The 20786-nt window shown below is 48.8% G+C and overlaps 1 protein-coding gene across 1 annotated transcript; it reads right to left on the minus strand.

The window, feature by feature from the left end:
* Positions 1 to 1156: 1156 nt before the first annotated feature.
* Positions 1157 to 20786, minus strand: ZNF219 (zinc finger protein 219). The gene is made up of 5 exons (XM_082196609.1): positions 20203 to 20786; positions 10934 to 11042; positions 8059 to 9460; positions 4616 to 4735; positions 1157 to 3346 (listed from the first exon to the last, which is right to left on the minus strand). Exons 2-5 carry the CDS (start codon positions 10937 to 10939, stop codon positions 2523 to 2525), a joined length of 2352 nt encoding a protein of 783 aa, XP_082052735.1. The 5' UTR covers positions 10940 to 11042; positions 20203 to 20786; the 3' UTR covers positions 1157 to 2522.

Here is a 20786-nt window from a genome sequence, read left to right on the forward strand (position 1 = left end):
TCCAGCCTATATAGAAGGGAGGTTTAGGAGGAGTTTTTCAAACTTTCCAAATTGTGCTATTTAGCTAGGAGAGAAGGAACACATTGGGAGAGGGTGGGAAGGAAAAACTTTGCCATCAGTCACTTCTAGATTGTATTTTCGCAGAGGGGATTAAATTGCACACTAGAAATTTAGGTTTTCAGAGTTACAATGGATTACAGTGCTCTGTAGCTCTGATGCAATAATAATACATGAGAGAGGGGCACAAAATGTGGTTAGGAGACTGTCAGTGACGTGCACTAAAAAATGTGAGTATGGGGACAAATGACTGACAGGAAGGCATGTAAATGAGCACAAATGAGGATGCTTATTCTTGCACTTTCCTGCAAACAAATCAGAACAGATGCTCAATAAATAAAGATCGGACATCGCCATAACCTCCTCATATGCTTTGTTCAAGCAAATTAATGCTCAATAAACAGGTCGTAAGGAGCCCAGTGTAGTTTCTTTTTTTAAAAAATCATTGCATGCATCCCCCACCCTCATCCCTTGCTCCAGGATACTGTACATTTTTATTTATTCAAGCAGATTCTCTTCCCACCTTCTTTCTTTTTTTATATAAAAAAATCCTGACACCTCCAGCATTTGGTGGTTGTTGTTTTTAAGCTGACACCTTCATTCTGTAGGTCCTGGAAATCATTGACCACAGATCTTTTGTCAGGCTATTTTTTAAAAATGCATACAAATATACTTCTGCATACCTTGGAAATATATTGAAGATGTAGAAACTACTACCGTATTATTTGGTGGCTCTGTTCCTCCTCTAAACTTAGAGGCATCAAGCCACCCAATAAAGTTTATGCTATAGTCAAATAATGTTAAGTCTTCAAGGCGCCATGAGATTCTTTAATATGATTTAGTTGAGCTCAAACCCAGGAACAGACAATTTTAGGAATTAGTTTCCAGTTCTCAGATGTTCAGAAACAGAAAATCTGGTAAAACTTATTTTTGCACCATTTAAAGGACAGTCAGCTTACGGCAGTACTACAGTTGTTCTAGGGTTTTTTCCTGTTGTTTTTTTTTTAAGGTATGTGAAGCAGCAGCTTTTAAAATTGTTGACAAGGATTGCATTGAGAACACTGATCACAACTCACACAAGCACTGAATGAAGCGTTAGTTGTTTCTCATTTTAATTTTTATTTCCAGTTTCAAATTTTCTACAAGAAAAACAATAAAAAAATAGAAAACTCTAGAAGTTGTCAAGCTCCCTGACATGCCAGTTCACTACAGAAACAGGGCTCTGTTCCTGGGTCACTACGGAGATAACATACTGGCACTGGGTTTGCTTGCTTGCTACGCACACAAGAGACTGTAGCACCTGGTTGCTATGGAGACCAGGCCCCAACACAGGTGCTTGAAGTCCCCTTAGGCCAAGAGTGGCTGGTGCGGCCTGCCCTGCCTCTGTGGCACTTGACAGGGTAAACAGGCTGATGGAGACAGGGCTCCTGTGTTATTAAAGGGGGGATTTTGAAAGGGCCAGCTTCTCCCGCCATAGCAGCAGCACCACGGAGAGGGAAAGCTGTGCCCGCAGAAATGCTCCCCTTTTTACAAAAACGGTATACACCACAGGTGTCTTGTTCCCTACGGGGCCTATCAACCCTATGTTTGTGCCAACAATGAGGTCCTGAAAGGGCCCAATTTCTCAGACAGTGGCACTGATAGGAAGCAGCATCAGGCCCAGAACTGAGGCGAGAACAAGGCATTGGAATCCAATGGACTCCAGCCACCTCACCCCAAAACCCTGTTTGACTAAAAAAGACTTTTAACAGCATCGCTGCCCCTTAACCAATTCCACACCCCAGCCGTTATCACAGCTTCTCCCTTCTACATCCCAAGGTTGGCACTTTTCCTGACAGGTCTTCTGTACCGTTAACAGTTCCATGACAGAGAAGATCTGCACCTCTTGAATTTCCGCCTGCCTCGCTGCTGTTAAAGACACAGAAACCTGTTTCCAAAAAGACAACCCTACTACCTTCTATTTTGACGCCCCTCAACAGATGGGTGCATGACCCTGTCATTTGTGGAGTGGCATCTTACTAGCTGCCTCTTCTGGTCTCTGCACGTCTATACTACAAATGTAAACAGGTCTAAAATTGGTTCAACTGTCTTGTGAAGCTGCCTTTTATTGCGCAGGACTATTTATTGATCCATCGAGCCCCATGTTTTCTGCTTTAATTGGCTGTGTCCATTCAAGGTCTCTGGCAGCGGCCTTTCCAAGCCTTGCCTCTTTTGGCTAGAGATACAAGGGACTGAACCGGGGACCTTAATGCATGCAAAGCATGGGCTCTACCACTAAGCTAGGGGCTATCCAAGACCCTCCCCGTGAACTCTGGGAAGCGTAGATTCGTAGGGTGCTTGAGAATTCTTTATTAGAGATTGCTGCTTCATAGAAAGGAGCTACAGTTCCCAGGGTCCCTTGCTTGAGAGCCGCCATGACAGTTAAACAGGCTCAAAACTGGTTTATATATGCAGAGTAGACGTACTCAGGCCTGCACTGGCTCCAGCTGCAATTCCATGAGGCCTTGGCCTGTCTTAGATGTCTCCTGGTGTGGGCCCTTTTGGACCTTGGGGGCAGGCAATTCCTCCTCTGCTCTTGGCTCTTCAGAGTCTTGCGACAGGTTCTCCCAATCTTGGTTAGCTGGTGCGGCTCCAGGAGAGAGGCTGGCAACTATTGCTCGATTGGGCGTCCTCTTCCCGCGGGGCAACTCAGGCCGGGGAAGCTCTCCCTGGTCTTCCGAATGCCAGAGGTTCTGAGGTTTGGTCATCTCCCCTTTTGGACTTAGAGACTCGGGTGCTTTCAGCTGGGGGCTCTGGGGTTCGGGCAGCTCCTCCTCCGCCACCCCCCGGGGTTTAGGGGCAGTGTGAGAGCAGCGGCGGGTTCGGGCTTTCCGGCTGTGGTGGACTTGGAGATGTAACTCCATGAGCTCCGGAGCCGAGGTGGCGAAGGGGCAGAACTGGCAGCGGTGGAGGGCTCCTCCCGCCAAAGCCGGGCGCAGCGACAGGTCCAGGGGCTGGAAGTCGGTCTTCCCGTTGAGCAGCGGCTTGCGGCGGGATGGGCGGGACCGAGCTGCACCCAAGCTCCCGAGAGACAGGAAGGGCCCGTGGCTCTTGGCGAGCTGCGTGGTGGGAAAGGCAGGGACTGCGGTGGGAGCGAGGGGAATGTGGCACCGTTCCAGCGTTCCTGCCGCAGCAGCTGCTGCAGCCGCAGCACTCTTCTGCTCCCGGTGATGGCGCTGCAAGTGGTACTTGAGAGAGCCAGACTGTGTGCCAGCATAGTCACAGTGAGGGCATTTGTACGGGCGCTCGCCTGCAAGGAGAAATGGTAGAGGCAAGTTGGAAAGGCAGCGAATAAATGCAGTTTCCTAGACAGTTGACTTTGGACCTGGCAGCCCTTGGTTCAAGCTCCACCTCTGAGGCAAACTAACCAAGGGAATCATTCTCTCTCAGTTTCTCCAAACTATAAAACAGGAATAAAGCCAACCTTGCAGAGTTGTGCAAAAAGCATCAACCATCTACTGTGTGATCTTCAGATCAGAATCTTAATATTCACCCAGTGTTTAAGACACATGGGGAAAGGCCCCACTTCAAGTTCTACCTGTTGAGGAGGTTAAATCAATGAATAGGCAGAGCAGGGCCTTTGGGTTGTGGCACCACAACTTTGCATTTCCTCTCTAAGGTGGAGAGCCTCGCAAGGAATTAACAGACAAAATATGAAACATCCTTGCAAATAAGTCGGTCTGGTGTGGTGAATGTTTTCAGTCCCCTGCAAGGAAGCTCTCACAGACCAGCCACTGTCTCTTAGCCTAAACAACCCCGCAAGGTTGTTGGGAGAATAAAATGGAGACGAGAACTATGTGAGTTACCTTGAGCTCCTTGAAGGAAAGGTGGGATATAAAGTGTAATAATAAATAAATAAATGCCCCCCAAAGTTGTTAGCTCAAAAAACATTTTATCAGCCTACTAATCTAGTTTACCATTTTAATTGGTAGTTTTATACATAATATATATTTGTTTGTGCTGGCTTTTTGTAACCAGTTTTGAGTTTCCATACGGAAAGGATAGGCAGCCTAAACTGAGATCAGCAGAGAATGCTGCTCCATGTCTCCACTTGTGCCACTGCTTTGCATGTCTGGTGAAAGCAAAGGAACAGGCAGTACAGTTGTACCTCGGAAGTCGAACGGAATCCGTTCAGGAAATCCATTTGACTTCCAAAACGTTCAGAAGTCAAGGCACGGCTTCCAATTGGCTGCAGGAAGCTCCTGCAGCCAATGGGAAGCTGCGGAAGCCCTGTCGGCCGTTCAGGTTCCAAAGAACATTCACAAACCGGAACATCCACTTCCAGGTTTGCGGCGTTCGGGAGCCAAAAGGTTTGACTCGCAAGGCGTTCGTCAACCAAGGTACAACTGTACAGAGGTCTGAGCTGCCTCTGATGCTATCAGGTTCCACCCGTGTGGTATGCAATGCCTCTGCAAGATACAGAACTGGGGGGGGGGGGACCTAGCAAGTACCAGCCTTATTGCACATTTCCACCGGTTTAGGCAAACCCTACCCCACTGTTGCCGCATCTTGATCTTACCTGTGTGGACACGGAGGTGCACCTTTAGATGGTGGGAGGATCTGAAGGACTTCCCACAGAAGGGACAGTCTTTCCCAGTGCCCCGCCGGGAGCCGTCCAGGCGCGACTGCCCTTGCATGTCTGGGGAAAACACAGCAAGGAGGGAAGATTTTTAGTATGAGGGGACTGCATGGTTTCTTGACCCTTCTCTATATGCTTTACATATGGATTCTCTGCCCCCTTTGCTCTTCTTTAGAGCTACAGAAACATAGTTTTTACCCCCCCCCCACACACACATCCATAAGTGCCACAGGTGTCTCACTTTTTCACCCCAACACCATGCCTTCGAAGACAACCATGACGGCTACATTGCAAGGTCTGGATCTGTACTTAATTTGTCACCTTTGTTTCAAAATGTAGCCCAACATAGTAGCTGCAAAAAATGATGACTGCTCTAAACGGGGGTGGGTGGGTTGTGAATTGAAAATAAACACCAATGACAGAAGATCGGCTGCCTTGGGTAAAGATAACACGGAATGCTTTAGAATAATAATAATAATAAACCATTGCAACTGTTCACAAACATCACACACACCATGCAGTGATGTGTCAAAAAAATGGTGGCTTTTTATGTTTTTAGAGATGGAAATAGAAAAATCATCATTTGTGACAACAGAAGTTGACTTTGATAGGTTGGTTTGATTTTTAAAAAAGAGATATTTTGTTTGTTATATTAACATCTGACCGTGTTGTCATCTTTTCCACTTATTTTTTCTTAGTCATATGTACAGTGGTACCTCGCAAGACGAATGCCTCGCAAGACAAAAAACTCGCTAGACGAAAGGTTTTTCCATTTTCGATTTGCCTCGCAAGACGAATTTCACCTATGGGCTTGCTTCGCAAGACGAAAACGTCTCGCGACTTTGTTTCCTTTGTCTAAAAACAAAGACATGTTTTGTTTATAAAGTTAATTTATTTTCCCTTCAATTTTTGAACTGCTCTTTACAGTATGTGTGACTTTAAAGAGCAGTTAATAAACTGTTGTTGTACCAAATTTGGCTTTGTTTGGACTTTTTTTGACCATAGGAACGCATTAATTGATTTTCAATGCATTCCTATGGGATTTCGTGATTCGCAAGACGAAAAATTCGCCAGACGACAAAACTTGCGGAACGAATTAATTTCGTCTTGCGGGGCACCACTGTGTGTGTGTGTGTGTGTGTATATATATATATATATATATATATATATATATACTGGAAAAATTGATACTGCACGCTCATACACCAAGTCAGCAACATGGTTTCACATTGGCTTGCTTCAAACAAACCATAATTAACATTAACCACAACTTGTCAGTTTAGATGACAAGCTGTGGTTAGGCAAAAGCTTTCAAACTCATCCTAATGGAAGAGCAGGAGAGGGAGAGCACGGCCACAAGACCCTGAGGCTCACTTCAGCTCATTCACATCACTCCAAACTATGGTTTAGCTCAAACTTTTGCATGAAGAAGCGAGGGGTGGAAAGCACAACTGCTAGTTATTCCATTCCAAGTTGCTAGGCAACCTCACCATGCTTCCTTCCCTTCTCTTTCCTGTAAAAGGTTCTGCCAAAGGACAGAAGAAGTAATATTTGTGGGTAGCTGAAAGTGAGAATGATGGAAGTATTGGGTACTTGTCAGTACTGAGGCCCAAGTTAGCTGCCTGACTGTTGGTTCATGCTGGTCTTGTGGGGAAGAAGAAATGCACGCACAAATGCATACAAAGCACAAAATGAGGCCATGATATTTTTGGAATGGTGAACATGTTTTAATGCACCCTCAGGTGGAAAGAGATGGAATTTACTACACTAAACATAATAACCTCAAAGCCTAGTTTCCAATTATTCTAACCAGTGTGGTAAATCCCAGCTTTCGCCACCTGAGGGCATATTTAAGCAACACATCCACCATGCAAAAATGACATGGTAAAAATCACCTCATGGCGGTGACACAGCATGTGATTCATGCCTTACATTTTTTTTAAAGAGCTAAACAATGTGGCAGACTTGAGAATTAGGACATTTCTACATCATAGGCTTAAAATGGCTTAATAGCCCTTTTCTCTAATCAGGAATTGGTAGGAACTGCTGTTCTGTGGAGGGAGGAGTTACAGGTTCCCGAAAAGTTCTCAGAACAATTATCACAGTTCCCCAGGTTTACTGGGAGAACAGCAAAACAGTATGGCTTCTAGAACAGTGAAACAGATATGCATTTGTTGTGCGGATATGTGCTTTGAAGGAATGTTGTAAAACCACTTGGGGAAGTATTTATTTGCATCAATGCAGTTTATTTCCTTCAAGACACAGAGTTTGAATTTTCCTCATGCAGAATCTGGGTGTGGGTGCATGTGGGTGCTTATGCAGAAAGCTACAAGGTCTCATGACACCAACATCCCCTTGCCCAAACTTGTTTTAACTGGGAGGCAGAGGTGAGACACCGTACAATCATGCAAAATTGTGCAGAGCAGTGGGGAAATGTTTCAGTTACACCAACTAATATTTTGAATACTGAGAGCTATTGTTTGGGTATCACAGAACTCTTGCTCATTCTGAGGTAAAATTTGTAGATAACTGCATGCCAGGCTTGTTGCCCTTCCCAGAATTCCACGCATGGTAGCTTTACAAGGTTTTTGTTAGTTGGTTTATTTTGTATTTTATATTATATGCACTCCGGTGTTTAGACCAAAGCGGTGTCCTGTAGATATTTAAGGACTACAGTTCCCATCACTCCTGACCACTGGGCCAAGCTGGATGGGGCTGATGGGAACTGGTGTCCAAAAGCAACTGGTCAACTCCATGTTGGCTATCCCTTTAGGCTAGTTACTTTAATGTTTTAAAGAATTTAGTAGTATCCTATTTGGTGGGATGTGCTCTGATATCCAATGGCATCATCAGCCTCCTGTGCAGTTCTGTTAGAGGGCTGGAGGAAAGGTGGACATCAGTAAGTACATGGGTCTTGCCCTGCTTCTGCCTTGGATGCTACCCAATAGTGGCAACCATGTCCCACCACACAGGCCGTTGCTAAACATCATTATTTTAAACATATGGTTTTGTTAAGCATTTTCCATCCAGTATGTTGCTTCCTTTGCTGGGTTTGGCCTACCGATACAATTCTATCAGTTTATTCCTGACCTTTATTCATATCCATCAACTGGACATATCCCTTAATCTCTTCCTCCACCCCTCACACATATCCTTTTATAAAACAAAGGGGGAAATGCAGTTTTCAGCTAAAAGCAGCCTAGCTATGGAATGTAACCAACCCACATCCTCATTTTTTATTTTGCTAGAGGAAGCAGCTCAAAAGCACGGGTTGGTCTAGAATCTGAGGTTGCTTTGTGATATGTGAGACCCACTTTGGTAGCCCCCACAAAAAAACCACCCCCAAATCCCAAAGCAGCTATGCTCTGCTTGTCCATACTTGCCCTTTTCCTCCTGGGTCAGCAGAGACGGACTGGTGTTGGCTGCTGTGGAGGCTCTGACATTTGTGGGGAGCCAGTGTCCTGCGAGAAGGTGAGAGCCCAGCGACTGCCCCTTGCTCCACTCCCTCTCTCGGGACAGGTGGCTCTGTCGGTGCAAGGCCATCTGTTGGAATGTGCCGAAGGTCCGGGAGCAATCTGGGCAGCGGTGGCTCCCTCCTGGGTCCTCTCTCACCAGCTTGGAACCTCCTGCGTAAGAGCGCTCCCTCCACTGCTGGCCACTCTCCACCGCCCGAGCCGTGGCCTGCAGCCGCTCGGCGCAGCTGGCATCGCCATAGCCCAAGAAATTGCCCGTGCTGGCCTTATCCGTGGGCCGAGGGGAGAGGAGGGAAGGGTAGAGGGCCTCGCAGCCGACGAGTAAGCTTTGGGCAGACCGGCCTGGGCCGGGCCCTCGTTGTTCACTCTGGAGGCCTAGCTTGCTGAGATGAACCTTCATGTGGTTCTTGAGGAACCACGGCTCCTTGAAGCCACGCCCACACACCTGGCACTTGTGGTCAAAGGAGTCTTTGTGCTTCCGCATGTGACCCTTGAGGAACCAGGACTGGGTGAAGGCCTGGCCGCAAACCTGGCAGCGGAACTCAGTGGGTGCAGCGGCTGAGGGAGCGGCAGGGGCAGAGGCCGGAGGGGCAGGCGGGGCGGCTGCGGCGGGGACAGGGGCAGGAGGGGTGGGCAGCCGGGCGGCCGGGAGCCCATGGGCTTGCTGGTTGTGCCACTGGAGTTCCACCTCCTGGGCGGCGGCAAAGGAGCACTGTCCACACTTGTAGGGCTGGTGGAGGATCCGGAGGTGGCGGTCCCGCTCGCCGGCGGTTCGGAACTTGCCCTTGCAGAAAGGGCAGCGGAAGGTGGGCAGGGGTGGAGGTGGAGCAGGGGCAGCTTGTTCTTCTTCCTCTTCCTCTTCATCCTCCTCCTCCTCTTCCTCCTCCTCCTTCTCCTCCTCCTCCTCCTCTTGCCCCCGCAAAAGCGCCCGCTCCTCCAGCTCAAGCAGCAGGCGGCTCTGGTGGCTGAGGCGGGCGCGGGCCTCGGGGCAGTGGGAGCGCAAGTGGAGGCGCAGGCTGGCACGCTGCCCTGCCCGGTGGCCGCAGTAGGGGCAGGTGAGAGGGGAGGAGCTGGTGTGGATGCGCGTGTGCAGGGCCAGGATGCTGTTGAAGCGGAACCGCTTGCCGCAGATGGGGCACGGGTACGGGCGGGCCTCACCCCCCGGTCCGCCCGGCCCGTTGGAGTAGCGTTGCAGATCCAGCTCCCCGTTGAAAGCCAGGGTGTCCGCTCCATCACAGGAAGAGGGGGAGGAGGATGGGGAAGAGAGGGTCACACTGGCTGAGTGGGCAGAAGGCAACTGGTAATCTGTACCCTGCAGGAACGAGAAGGAGCGGAAAGGCAGTGGAAGCCTCAGCATGGAATGACACACACACACACACTGCCAAAAAAAATCCTCTTTCACACCACTGCTGTTCCAGTGTTCACATCACTGCTGGAGAAAGGAGCGAATGAAGCTAAATCTTTATGCAGAGCAGCACTGGCCAGGCAGGCAGTCTGCAGACACCCTTCCCTGCTACTGCTTCTCCATGCAAGCTCCTAGGGGAAGCAGACAAGGCCATCTATGTTGCTACAAAAGCAGCTTGCAAACTAGCAGCTGATAACACTGCCACATGGTATTCCCTCATATGAAGGCCAAGCTCCGCTTGTACGGGCAAGGGGTGACTCAAGTGTCTCTTCCAGCAGGGATTAGGTGCCCAAACCTAATCCTTTGCCACAGTGGAGGTTGCAAAACTGAAAGCCAATCAGTCTATAGGTTTGCTGCAAAGGGACGTCATGCTGAGGGAGCTTCGCTGGGAACCCAACAAGGGGAAGAGCAGTAAGACCCATTGCTGAGACTAGAGATAAAGGAAACATTCTCCAGAGCTAGGCTAGTAAAAGAACCTTGAATGGCCCATAGGCACCAAAGGAGAAATGACCTTTACAACCCCAGACTCTTTCTCTGGATTTTACCCCAATTGCTGGCTTCCTCTGCCCCAGCAGGGAACAGTTTTTCCCTCTTGAATGTGATGGGGAAACGGTGCTTCATTACATTCCAAAAGACTCTTTGACAGGAAATGAGCTTCCTCCTCCTTTCAGCTTTTGCCCATTCTCCTGTTCCTGATCCAACTGGAATGCATCCCACCCCCATGCCAATTGACACCAACTGCCCTGTGGAAAGGAACAAGAGCTTACGAGGCAGGTGTAAGAACCTCCTCTCATAGTTGCCCATGGGAAGCCTGTAAGAATGCAGATGAGAAAGGCATTGGAGGCTTCTCCTGTCCCAGATGGACCATCCTTCCTCACCCCAAACAAAAAAAATCATACCAAATGACACCAGCTGCCCTGTGGGAAGGATCCTGATGAACTGCTATGCTAGGATACTATTTGGCTATAATTTCATTGCTATATTTTGATTTGAATGTAGCCTGCCTGGGAAGGATTTGTATCAAAGGCAACAATGCAACAATGTGTGTGTGTGTGTGTGTGTGTGTGTGTGTGTGTGTGTGTGTGTGTGTGTGGCCTCCCCTATTAAAAGTAATTAAGTCATGTCATTCCATTACATCCATTAGAGGGCGAATGGAAGTAATTTTTCTAGGCTTTGACTTTCAGCTTGGAAAAAATTATACAAGATCTTCCCATTTGAAGGGGGGGGGAGAGATTGGAGAAAGAAGATCCTACTTTCCAAACTAATTCATGATAAGCCTGGGAGAGCTTACCCATCTCTAGATGAGACTGTGGCTGACATGCAAGGGCATTTAAGTCCCTCTCCTAGGCAGCCACACCTAACTCTGGTCTTCTGGCTTACCTCCATGATGCTCCTGATCACATGCTTCAGTCGTTGATTGGTGAAAGGGCAGCACGTAGGATGTGACCTGACATCTCACACCTGATAGGCAGGTAGGCGGGAGCATGAGCTGCAGGAAAGGGGAGAAACGGAAGGGCTTTAGCTCAGAGGTCAAACATCTGATTTGCATGCAGGAGATCTCAGGTTTAATCCTCAACATATCCAGATAGGGAGAGGAAACGCTCCCTTGTCTGAAACCCTGGAAAGCAGCTGCCAGCCAATTCTGAGCTAGATAGGACTTGGTATATCAGGCAGCTTTTCGTGCTTCTACTAAAAAAAGAATTCCAACAAGAAAAGCTCAGGCCTTCTGCGCACAGTTGCCATTTTGCAGTGCTCACTATTTGACGAATACCATTAATTCTTCATTCACAAGGACTTAATCTGTGCCACATCCAGAGAGCTATCTTGGCACATTTCTGCTGCCGAGGCTTAACCCTGGAACTTATACAGTGTAGGACTGAAGTACCCCTGGATTTGCCCAGGGTGCATTTTGCTCACCACTGAATACGTAAGAGCAGGGAAGGGAACTCTGCAAGTTGGGACTCCCAACTCCCATTGACCGCAGACAGCATGACCAATGGGCAGTTGGGAGTTTTAGCCCACAGCGTCGGCAAGACCACCATCATGTTCTCCAATCCTGACATAAGAGACCCCAAACATCAGGGGAAGGGGTTCAAGTGCAGAGAGATTTGTTGACATGAGTTTGAGTATGTTGTCATTTAGTTGTTTAGTCATGTCCGACTCTTCGTGACCCCATGGACCAGAGCACGCCAGGCACTTCTGTCTTCCACTCCCGCAGTTTAGTCAAACTCATGCTGGTAGCTTTGAGAACACTACCCACCCTAATTCCCACATGCAATGTGCATGATTTAAGTTGGATTTAACCTGTTTTAGGAACCAGAGAGTGAGGTGAGAAAGTTGTAAACCTTGAACTGACAGCACAGTGGTTTTTATTCTATCTCTATGGGACAGAGCCTTTGGAACCTTGCAAGTATTTTGCCCATGTTGTGTCTCAGACCAACATTCCTGGGGATGCTAAAGCAGGACTGGTCCAGCAGTAAGTTGAAGGAAGGAAGCCAAGCCAGATAATACACTGCCAGGTTGCAATGCAGATTTTTGTCTGTCACGCAGCTTAGTGCCTCTGAAGTAAAAAACAGGGCGTAGCCATGGCTTCTCTTCACTGCTGCCCCTCCTTTGGCCCTGCCCAACCTCTCTTTTCCCACCTTCTGCAGCAGGAAATTATTTCACCACCCTGCAAGCCAAGAGAGTGAGTGAGTGGCAGGAGAAGTGTGGGAAAAGCCTCAACTGCATCTTCTTTCACTGCAGAGTTTGTACAAAGTCTGACAAGAATGCAGGGAAGGGCAAAACATCCCTGGGGGAAATTTATTTCCTGATCTGACTGCCTGTCGAATCCATCAAATCTTACCCCAATGAATCATCCAAAGGAAAATTTGTGGGGTAAAGGTAGGGGCGCTTGGTTTGGCTCAATGGATGGCCTCAGCGGAGTCTCTAGCTCACAGGCTGGGTGCATCCCTTTGAGACCTCCCATGCAGCCTCTCCTTCTGGGCCCCACACCCTCAACTTCTATGCTGACTGTGGAGAGCTCACTGGAGGAAGGAGCGGGATGCAAACAGGCAAAGTGTGTGTTAACAACTCCCATACCATGAAATGTCTCTCAATGCTTCACGGTACAAGTGCTTGCACGTAAAACATCCCATTGTTTTTGCAGAGTTCAGCAGAACATGCACCCACGGCTCCGAATAACAGAAAACCTACGCTTCCACAGAAGCTAATAAAAACAGAAACACTTGGCTCTGCAGTTCATGAAATTGAAATGCATAACTCTATAGGGTGTTCTTCGGGCTTCTGCGAGCACCATTTCAAGATATTCCAGCTCAAAAGGAATAAATTGGGATCATGCATGTAAGAGACAGGGAAAAAACAAAACAGCAGTGCTCTATACCCTACTCCTTTCCCGACAACCATTAGTTGACCTACTGTGATGTCAGGGAATGTTCACAAACATTCAAGTGTCCAGGGGTGTCTGCTTCTGTGAGAACAATTAAACTTTGGCTGTGAGGAACATTTTGCACTGAGCAAAGGACAGTAGGGGCGAAAAGCTCTTGCGGGGTGGGGGAATACAAGACAGAGTGGCTAAAGGAAAGGAAATGGGGGGCTAGAAAGCACAGCTCTAAGGGAGAGAGGAGAAGAGACAGAGATGTGAGAAGACAATGCCAGAAGTAGAGGAGAAAGATCAAGCAAAACTGGGTGGGGATAGAGGGACTGACACAGTGCTGGTTGCCACCTTTTTTTTAATGACAAGAAGCTCCATAGCTTTATTTTACCTCAAGTCTAAAATCCTGATGATGCAGAAGACAAATGCCAGGGAACTAACTGCACACCAAGATACAGACATGTGATATGCCCCAATACCATAAGCAGGTGTGGTCTGATCAACATGTTTACCCAAACCTCGCTCCCACTCTGCCTGAGGCAAGGCTGTCATCTTCTACAATTCTATGCATGTGGAACTCAAGCTATAATTTATGGCAAAAAAACACCCCACAAAATATGGATTCTTTGGAACCTCCTTTCTCCTGAAGCAGATGCAAACAATCACAGCCCTCCTATCCTCTTTCTCTCCCCACCAGAAGACAATAACTGGAGAAAAGGGGAGAGAAAATATGGTTACTTTCAGAGGGTTGCCTCCCAAAAGTACTCTGGCCTACATCAGGCTTTGAATGGTCACTGGGCAAGGTGTCCTTACTGGGCCTGTTTCCTGTGTGGGTTCACCTCCCCTTCGCTTGCCTTCTTCCTTCAATCCACACAGCAGCCGAAAAGCTGAACAGGCAGCAATGGTTAGGAGGAGCATCAGTGCTAAACCAGGGGGCTCTAGGGGCTGGCAGTGGGCTCCCTGCTGGGGTGCGGGCTTTGCGAGTGCCAAGCAATGCCGCCTCCTGATGCAAGGCCTATGTGTCAGGTCTGGATGTGGCCTCGTCTCAGGAGTAGGGACCTTCCTCAGGCTCACATTCTCCTCTTTGCAACCTCAGAGTTCAAGGGCACATTCCAGTCACACAAAGCCACTCAAGGAGGGTGTGAAGCAGAGCTGGTGCCAGGTGTGGCCTGAGGGGAGGGGATGTGGTTCAGGGGGAAGAGTCCCAAAGGGCCAGGCTGACACTTGGAGGGCCACATTTGGCCCTGAGGCCTACGGCTCCCCACCCCTGCCTGTAGATTGCAGCAAGTGTTGGCAGTGGCAGTGGGGTAAGGCTAGCTGGTGTGTTTGCGGGTGTTCTCCTCTCATTCCCTGCAATAGTTTCCTCCCTGGAAAAGGAAAGAGAAGACTGACAAAATCCTTGAAAAATTGGCTCTGCCAGAGCCCAGCTATTTAAAATATTTTACCAAGCTCAGTATGTATGGATGCATTCAGGGAGCCAAGTCAAATACATGATGACTGTAAATATCATGTTAGGAATCCAGGAAACAGGATGAGCGGCTCGCTCTTCGTACTACTTATTCCCTTGCTCTGCAATGGGCCCTCTACCCAGTTTTCAGGCATGCCCTGCTCCTACAAATCCCACAACCCTAATTCAGGAGGAGCCGAGAGAGAGAGAGAGAGAGAGAGAGAGAGAGAGAGAGAGAGAGAGAGAGACTTACAAGTGCATTTATGCAACAGTTGGATTAACAAGTCATTTTATTTTATTTTTATTGCACTTTTGTTGCCCTCCTCCTCAACTTCAAAGAAGCTCGCAGGCAGAGAGTACCTGGATTTCTTCCTGCCTTTTAATGAACACAAGTCCTATTAGCTGAGAAATGGTACATCCCAGAGCCAAGCAGTAAGTTTCACAACTGAATGAAGATCTGAACCCAGGTCTCCACAAGCCTAACTCTTTAAACACTACACCACAGCAATTATCCCATTCCCTCCTCCCCAAAACCTGTAGTTTTGTGAGGGATCTCTTTAAAAAGAAAACAAAAAGCATCTTTTGCACCCTCACCCAACTCGCAACTCCCAGATTTTTTAGGAGCAGTCCTAACTATTATAGTGACATAAATCCTACAGTGTCTTCAGGATCTGACCCATCCAGTCTGATTTGGAATTAGAGCTGGGCTTCAGGGCTAATTTGATTATAAAGGGGTTGGAGCTGATAGTAGGTTTGATCTGGGATCTTCATTACAGTGATTGGCTTGGGATATGACCTTTCTCTTCCCCCAAAGCAGTAGCCTTCAATGGGATGCAGGACTGGTGTGGTGAAACAATCCCTGCGCAAATTGGGTTAGCAGCTCACCAGACTCCACTGTCCTTAGATGAGCAGGGATGGGACAAAGAGGGTGCTCCCTTGCCAAACCCCCTCCATGATGTCATTGCTCTTGCCGCCCTCCACATGTTGAGGGGCTGAACTTCCGCAGCAGGGAGCCTGTTCTATTTGTGTTGGTTCCCCCACAGAATTCAGATTTCTGATCTTCCAAGGACTCCCAATCACACAAGGGAGCCTACACATGTTCAACAGGCTCCCCCCATTGCAGGGTTCAGCTCCCAATACCTGAAGGGCTGTAGGCATGGTGACACAACAAAAGGTGCAGCACTCTCTTGCTCTTTCCCTCATTTGATTGGGGGGGGGAGTGTTTGAAGAGGCCCATTTTCTGTGCATAATAAATAACAATCCTTTGCCTGTGAACCAAAGTGCCTTTGTGTTGTGTTCTCTGGTCAGGCCCACCAAACTGATATTGTGACCCACACTCTTAAAAGGGGGTTCCTCACCTCTGCTTTAGGTTACATCACTACTAGAACACTGTACAAACACTCAAGGCTGCAAGGATCTCTGATGAACTAAGCACAATTGATGCATCCCAGCTGGCTCTTAAGCCTTCCCAGATCTAGGTAACAAAACACCGGCAGAATCGTAAGATAGGATCCTGCATTAATTAATCTGAAATGAACAACCACCTCTTGGTTCTGTACTCACAATTACAAGCAGGAACTGGAATCTTCACTTCAACCATAAAAATGAAAAACCAGCCTGTTAATCACACTGATTTACAGAAACAATAGGTTGGTTAAATCGTGTAAAGAGGTAGCAAGTCACTTTAAGTGTGTGTGCCTTAAAACCCCCGCATTCTAAGGAAAATGTCCAAATGCAATTTTACAGCTTGCAAGCACCTTCTTAGAAAAGGAAGCAGCTTTGATTTGTGCAGAAGCCAGCAAAAAAAAAAAAGGACTATAACAAGAAGCAAGGTGGTCCAAGGACTGCAGATTCAAAACAGTCGGCTCTGGTGAAGGGGAGGGGGGGTAGAAACCTTAGATGACATTCGCTGTAGGTTTGGCATGTGTGAATCAGAGCTGTGAATTCATAGTTATCATGTGACACCCCCCTCCCCTCCGGAAGGGCAACAGACCTCACAGAAGAAAAGAGAGCAACTATGAGAATCGTCTGTCTGGAGTTGATAGTCACACTGGAAAGGCAATACTTTTCACAGAACTGGCTTCCTGTGCACGTGGCTGAATGCTTCCTGCACCTACAAAAGCCAGCAGATCAGGGAGGTTTGGCTTGAGCTCTTCATATCTAGTTCCCTTGCTGAAAGAAATCTTTTCCTATGGATGGACATTCAGTCTTGCCACCTACAATCTGGAGCGGTGGAGCCCAGGAGCAGTTTTGTCAACACACCTGCTGTTTATAGAAATAATTCACAGCTAAAGACATGTGCCATAGCACCTGGTAGAAAAAAAAGGAGATTATAACCTTTAACAAATAAAATTTAACCACAGCATTCATACAGCATCATAAGATTATGCATGTGAACAGCACTGCAACCATCACCATCATTAGTAGCAGAGGTACAGTAGTGCCTCGCAGGACGAAACTAATTCGTTCCGCGAGTTTTTTCGCCTAGCGAATTTTTCATCTTGCGAAGCACGGTGTCGGGAAAGTTTTGGAAAAGCTTCAAAAATCACCAAAGTCTTCAAAAACCTCAGAAAAGGCTACCACACCGTGTTCTATGAGTTGCTCCTCGAAGTCAAGTCGCAACTGTATTAACGGTGTTAAGAAAAAGGAAACAAACTTGCAAGACGTTTTCGTCTTGCGAAGCAAGCCCATAGGGAAATTCGTCTCAGCTCAAAAAACACAAAACCCTTTCGTCTAGCGAGTTTTTCGTCTTGCGAGGCATTCGTCTTGCGGGGCACCACTGTAGTACTAATAACCGTAGTAATATTTATAGAATCCCTTTAAAGGCTACACATTTTACATAAAAATAAGCCATAGGCTCTACCCTCAGATTTAGTTAAGACTTCTCTGGGAATGCACTTCACTTCTGATGGCAACTGTGTATGTATGTATCTTTCACAGCTTTTACACTCTCTGTAACACAGATGGCAATTCTTATCCCAAAGGAACCATGGTATCCTTAAAGCTTCTTAGGGGACCTCTACGCTACTGCAAATTCCTATTTGTTTTATACCAGTTTAGCTGTCAAAGCTCTCGAACTCCAGGAATCATGGGAATTGCAGTCTAACAAGAATACAAACTTCTGTTAGAGAGCCCTAGCATTCCTAACAGAACTACAGTTCCCAGGGTTTCTGGGACAGGTGGGGAATAGCATGACTATTTTTAACAGTTTAAGGCTGTGCTGGAGAAATGTCCTCATTACTCAAGGACAGCAACCCTTCAACTCTCCATAAACACTGGCCTGTTACAGGTTCAAGGGGTGAATCAGGGGTTGAAGGAATTGAAATGAGATTTGACAACCTGTGACAAAATCAGAGACTCTTTGACTCCCATGTCGTCCTGGGCTAACAGGTCATGTAAACTAAGATAGGGTTGTGATAGCTGCTAGGTGGAATTCAGTGTGCCTCAGAGCAAATTTAGCAATCTTTGAATGAACTGAGACAGTAAGCAAGAGTGAGCAGAGACTCCCTGGAATTCTTTGCTTGTGTAGACAAATAATATTATTTCAGAGTAACAAACTCGGGATAACATAACCTTGTATGAACAAGCCCTAAAATGGTTCATATAGGCTGAGTAAGGCAGCAATCATATGAGAAGCATAGAAACATTTCTCAGATGGAAAATAAGACTCTGCCTTGCCCAACTTTTTATTATTTTCTGCAAGTGTTCTGTGCAACCTGAAAGCTTGCCATCTAGAAAGTCTTACAGTTTACCATACTGACTAATTATTTCCTTGCAAACGCTCTTCAAAAGAGGGGACACTTGCCCAATGGGCAGGCCTTAATCTTGTTTGTAAGTCAGCCTCTGAAAAGGCAGGTCTGCCCTGTATTCTCATGTGGTGGCAGGGAGGGAGAGCTGAGGGTAGCTTGCTGTGGCTAGTGTAAGAGACACTCTGCACATCCTCTGAGGCACTCTTTTCTTTGTTATTAAGAACTAATAACAGAGTGCCTTGGACGATGTGCAGAGTGTCTCTTACACATGATTGTGCCCGGAGGCATATAAAAACAGGTTCTAACACTAAGCCGTGATTTTGGAACAGCACACCAGGTACTATCCTGACACCTTTATTATAGAACATTCTGTTGCTTATAATGGTGGGTCTAGTTTGCAGAGAGAGTATTACGGGCCTGTTCTTCCCCTAGGTATTGCCAAAATCAAGCAGGAGGCCTTGTTCTCTTGCAGCAATGCAAGGCTGGTGGTATTCATAAGCCTGCATAAAAGATAGCTGATTCATTTTGGCACCTTGCCATGCTGGGCCTATAGCAGTACCCAAATGACTAATCTTTTTTTAAAACACACACACACACACACACACACACACACCATGAAGTCTTTTGGGCCTACTCAGTATTAGGGAGGCAGACAGTCCTGTCTTGCTTGCTTGTGCATACTATGGGGAGGGAGAGGTACATGATAATAGAGTGCAACTGTACCTAACGGGTGGTGTGTGTGTGTGTGTGTGTGTTGGGTGCCCATTTAGTCTTATTCAGAAACAAACAAGATGGCTGCTTCTTAGGGGAAGGCACCCTAAGGAAAAACGGGGCCGCTTTTCAAGGTTCCCCTGGGTCCCAGGAATAGGGATGGCGGCTGCCAGGCCTCAAGCCAACTCCCGCCAACTTTGAGGCCACGATGGAGTATGGGGGGGGGAGAGGGGGAAATATATCCATGGGAGCAGGCCAGTCCCCTCACTCACACCACAGCCCCGCTTTGGCGTGTGAGAAGAGACAAGAGAGTGACTGTCCCAGCAAGACACAGAGCTGACCCCCCCTTCCCGCCCCACACACCCTGAACAAAGGGAGCAGCTGCCTAGCAAATGCTCCAGTGCACATTCCAGTGGGGGGGTGGGGGTTAGGATGAGTAAAGGGGGCTGTTCCAGTGATTAAGGGCTACCGAGTCATCACCCTTTAGACACCCCTCTCCCCACTTAAGTTTCAAGCTTCTGAGAGTCATAACAATAATCTTGGGTCATTACATCGGAGGACAGCCCCCCCCCCCCGCGTGCGCATTCCATTTAGTGCCACTGAAAGGGTACAGAAATGTGGGATTGTGGGACAGCTCGGAACAACCCTTACAAAGTATGTGGGGCGGGGAGGGGGGGTTGAGGGAGAGGGGGATGCCCTAGAGATGGAGTGAGAGCATGGCCCTCTGGCCCTCCTCGCTGCAGCACCAGCCGCGACACACTCCCGCCCCACCTCACCCCACCCCGCCACCCCTCATGGCTCCGAGCCACCTGCTATAGGAACCCCCCTCCTTTCCTCCCGCAGAAGCGACTTCACCCCAAATGGTCCCAACGGGCCCACCCCCACCCCCCGCGCCACATTTCCCCCTACTCCGATTTCTGAAGCAGAGCCCCCCTTCTAAGTTGCAATCACAGTCACGTGGCTGGGGAGTTGCGGGGGGGAAGAGAGAGAGAGAGAGACGGCGAGGAATAGTGGGGCTGGGGGTGGGGAGAGAAGGATCTATTAGAGAAAGACATGGAGGAAATCGACCGGGTCATTCGGGGATAACGAAGCCTGAGGCCGAGGCCGGGCGGTTTCCGTGCGCCGCCCAGGCGGTGCGCAACCCCACAGCTTGGCCCGGTTGCAGCCCCGCGGCCGGGTGACTTGCCCCCCACCCCACCCCGCGACGAAGATCGGAGCCCGGGCCTCGCTTCCCCTGCTGCCATGCACCTGCTCTGGGAGCCCCGGGGGTGGGGGAGAGAGAGAGGAGAGCCGAGTGGTCGGGCGGGTTTTCTGGGGAGGGGGGCGCACGGTGGGCGGGCGGACGGCGCGGCGCAGCGCAGCTACTCACCAAGGCGCACGGCGAGGCGGCGCGGAGGAGGAGGGGGGGCGCTCCGGGGACCCGCCGCGTCGTCGGGGCTGGGCCGGGGCGAGCAGCCTCCCCGCCAGTGGGGCTCCCCCCTCTCCTCTTCTCTCCTCTTCGCCTTCCCTCTCTCTCTCACTCTCTCACTCTCTCTCCCTTCCTTCCTCCCTCCCTCTCTCTCGCTCCCTTCCTCCCTCCCTTCCATTGTACGGAGCCGCAGGCAGCGGCGGCGATTTGCATTTCTGAGCCTTGCGCGGCGAGGGATTGCCCGGCTCCATTGTGCGCTCTCGCTCGGCCGGGCGCGGAGGGGGCAGCCCTTCCCCGAGGGAGGGGGGCACTCTATGGGGAGAGAGAGAGAGAGGAATATGGGGAAAGAGGCACGCTGGGGCTAGAGTTGCCACTGCTGCCTCTCTGCGCTCTGCTAGGCCGTGGATTGCAAAACGGAACGAAAATCGCCACGGGAGTGGAAGCAAGCGCTGCCCCGGCACGGCGAAGGGCAATCTGGATCTTCCTTGCCATGGTGGCAGGGAATAAGTAGGAAGAAGGGGCACTGTCTCAACGCGGGGGGGGGG

This window comes from Podarcis vaucheri (genome assembly GCF_965113315.1).
Source record: "Podarcis vaucheri genome assembly, chromosome: 13".
Classification (NCBI taxonomy): Eukaryota; Metazoa; Chordata; class Lepidosauria; order Squamata; family Lacertidae; genus Podarcis; species Podarcis vaucheri.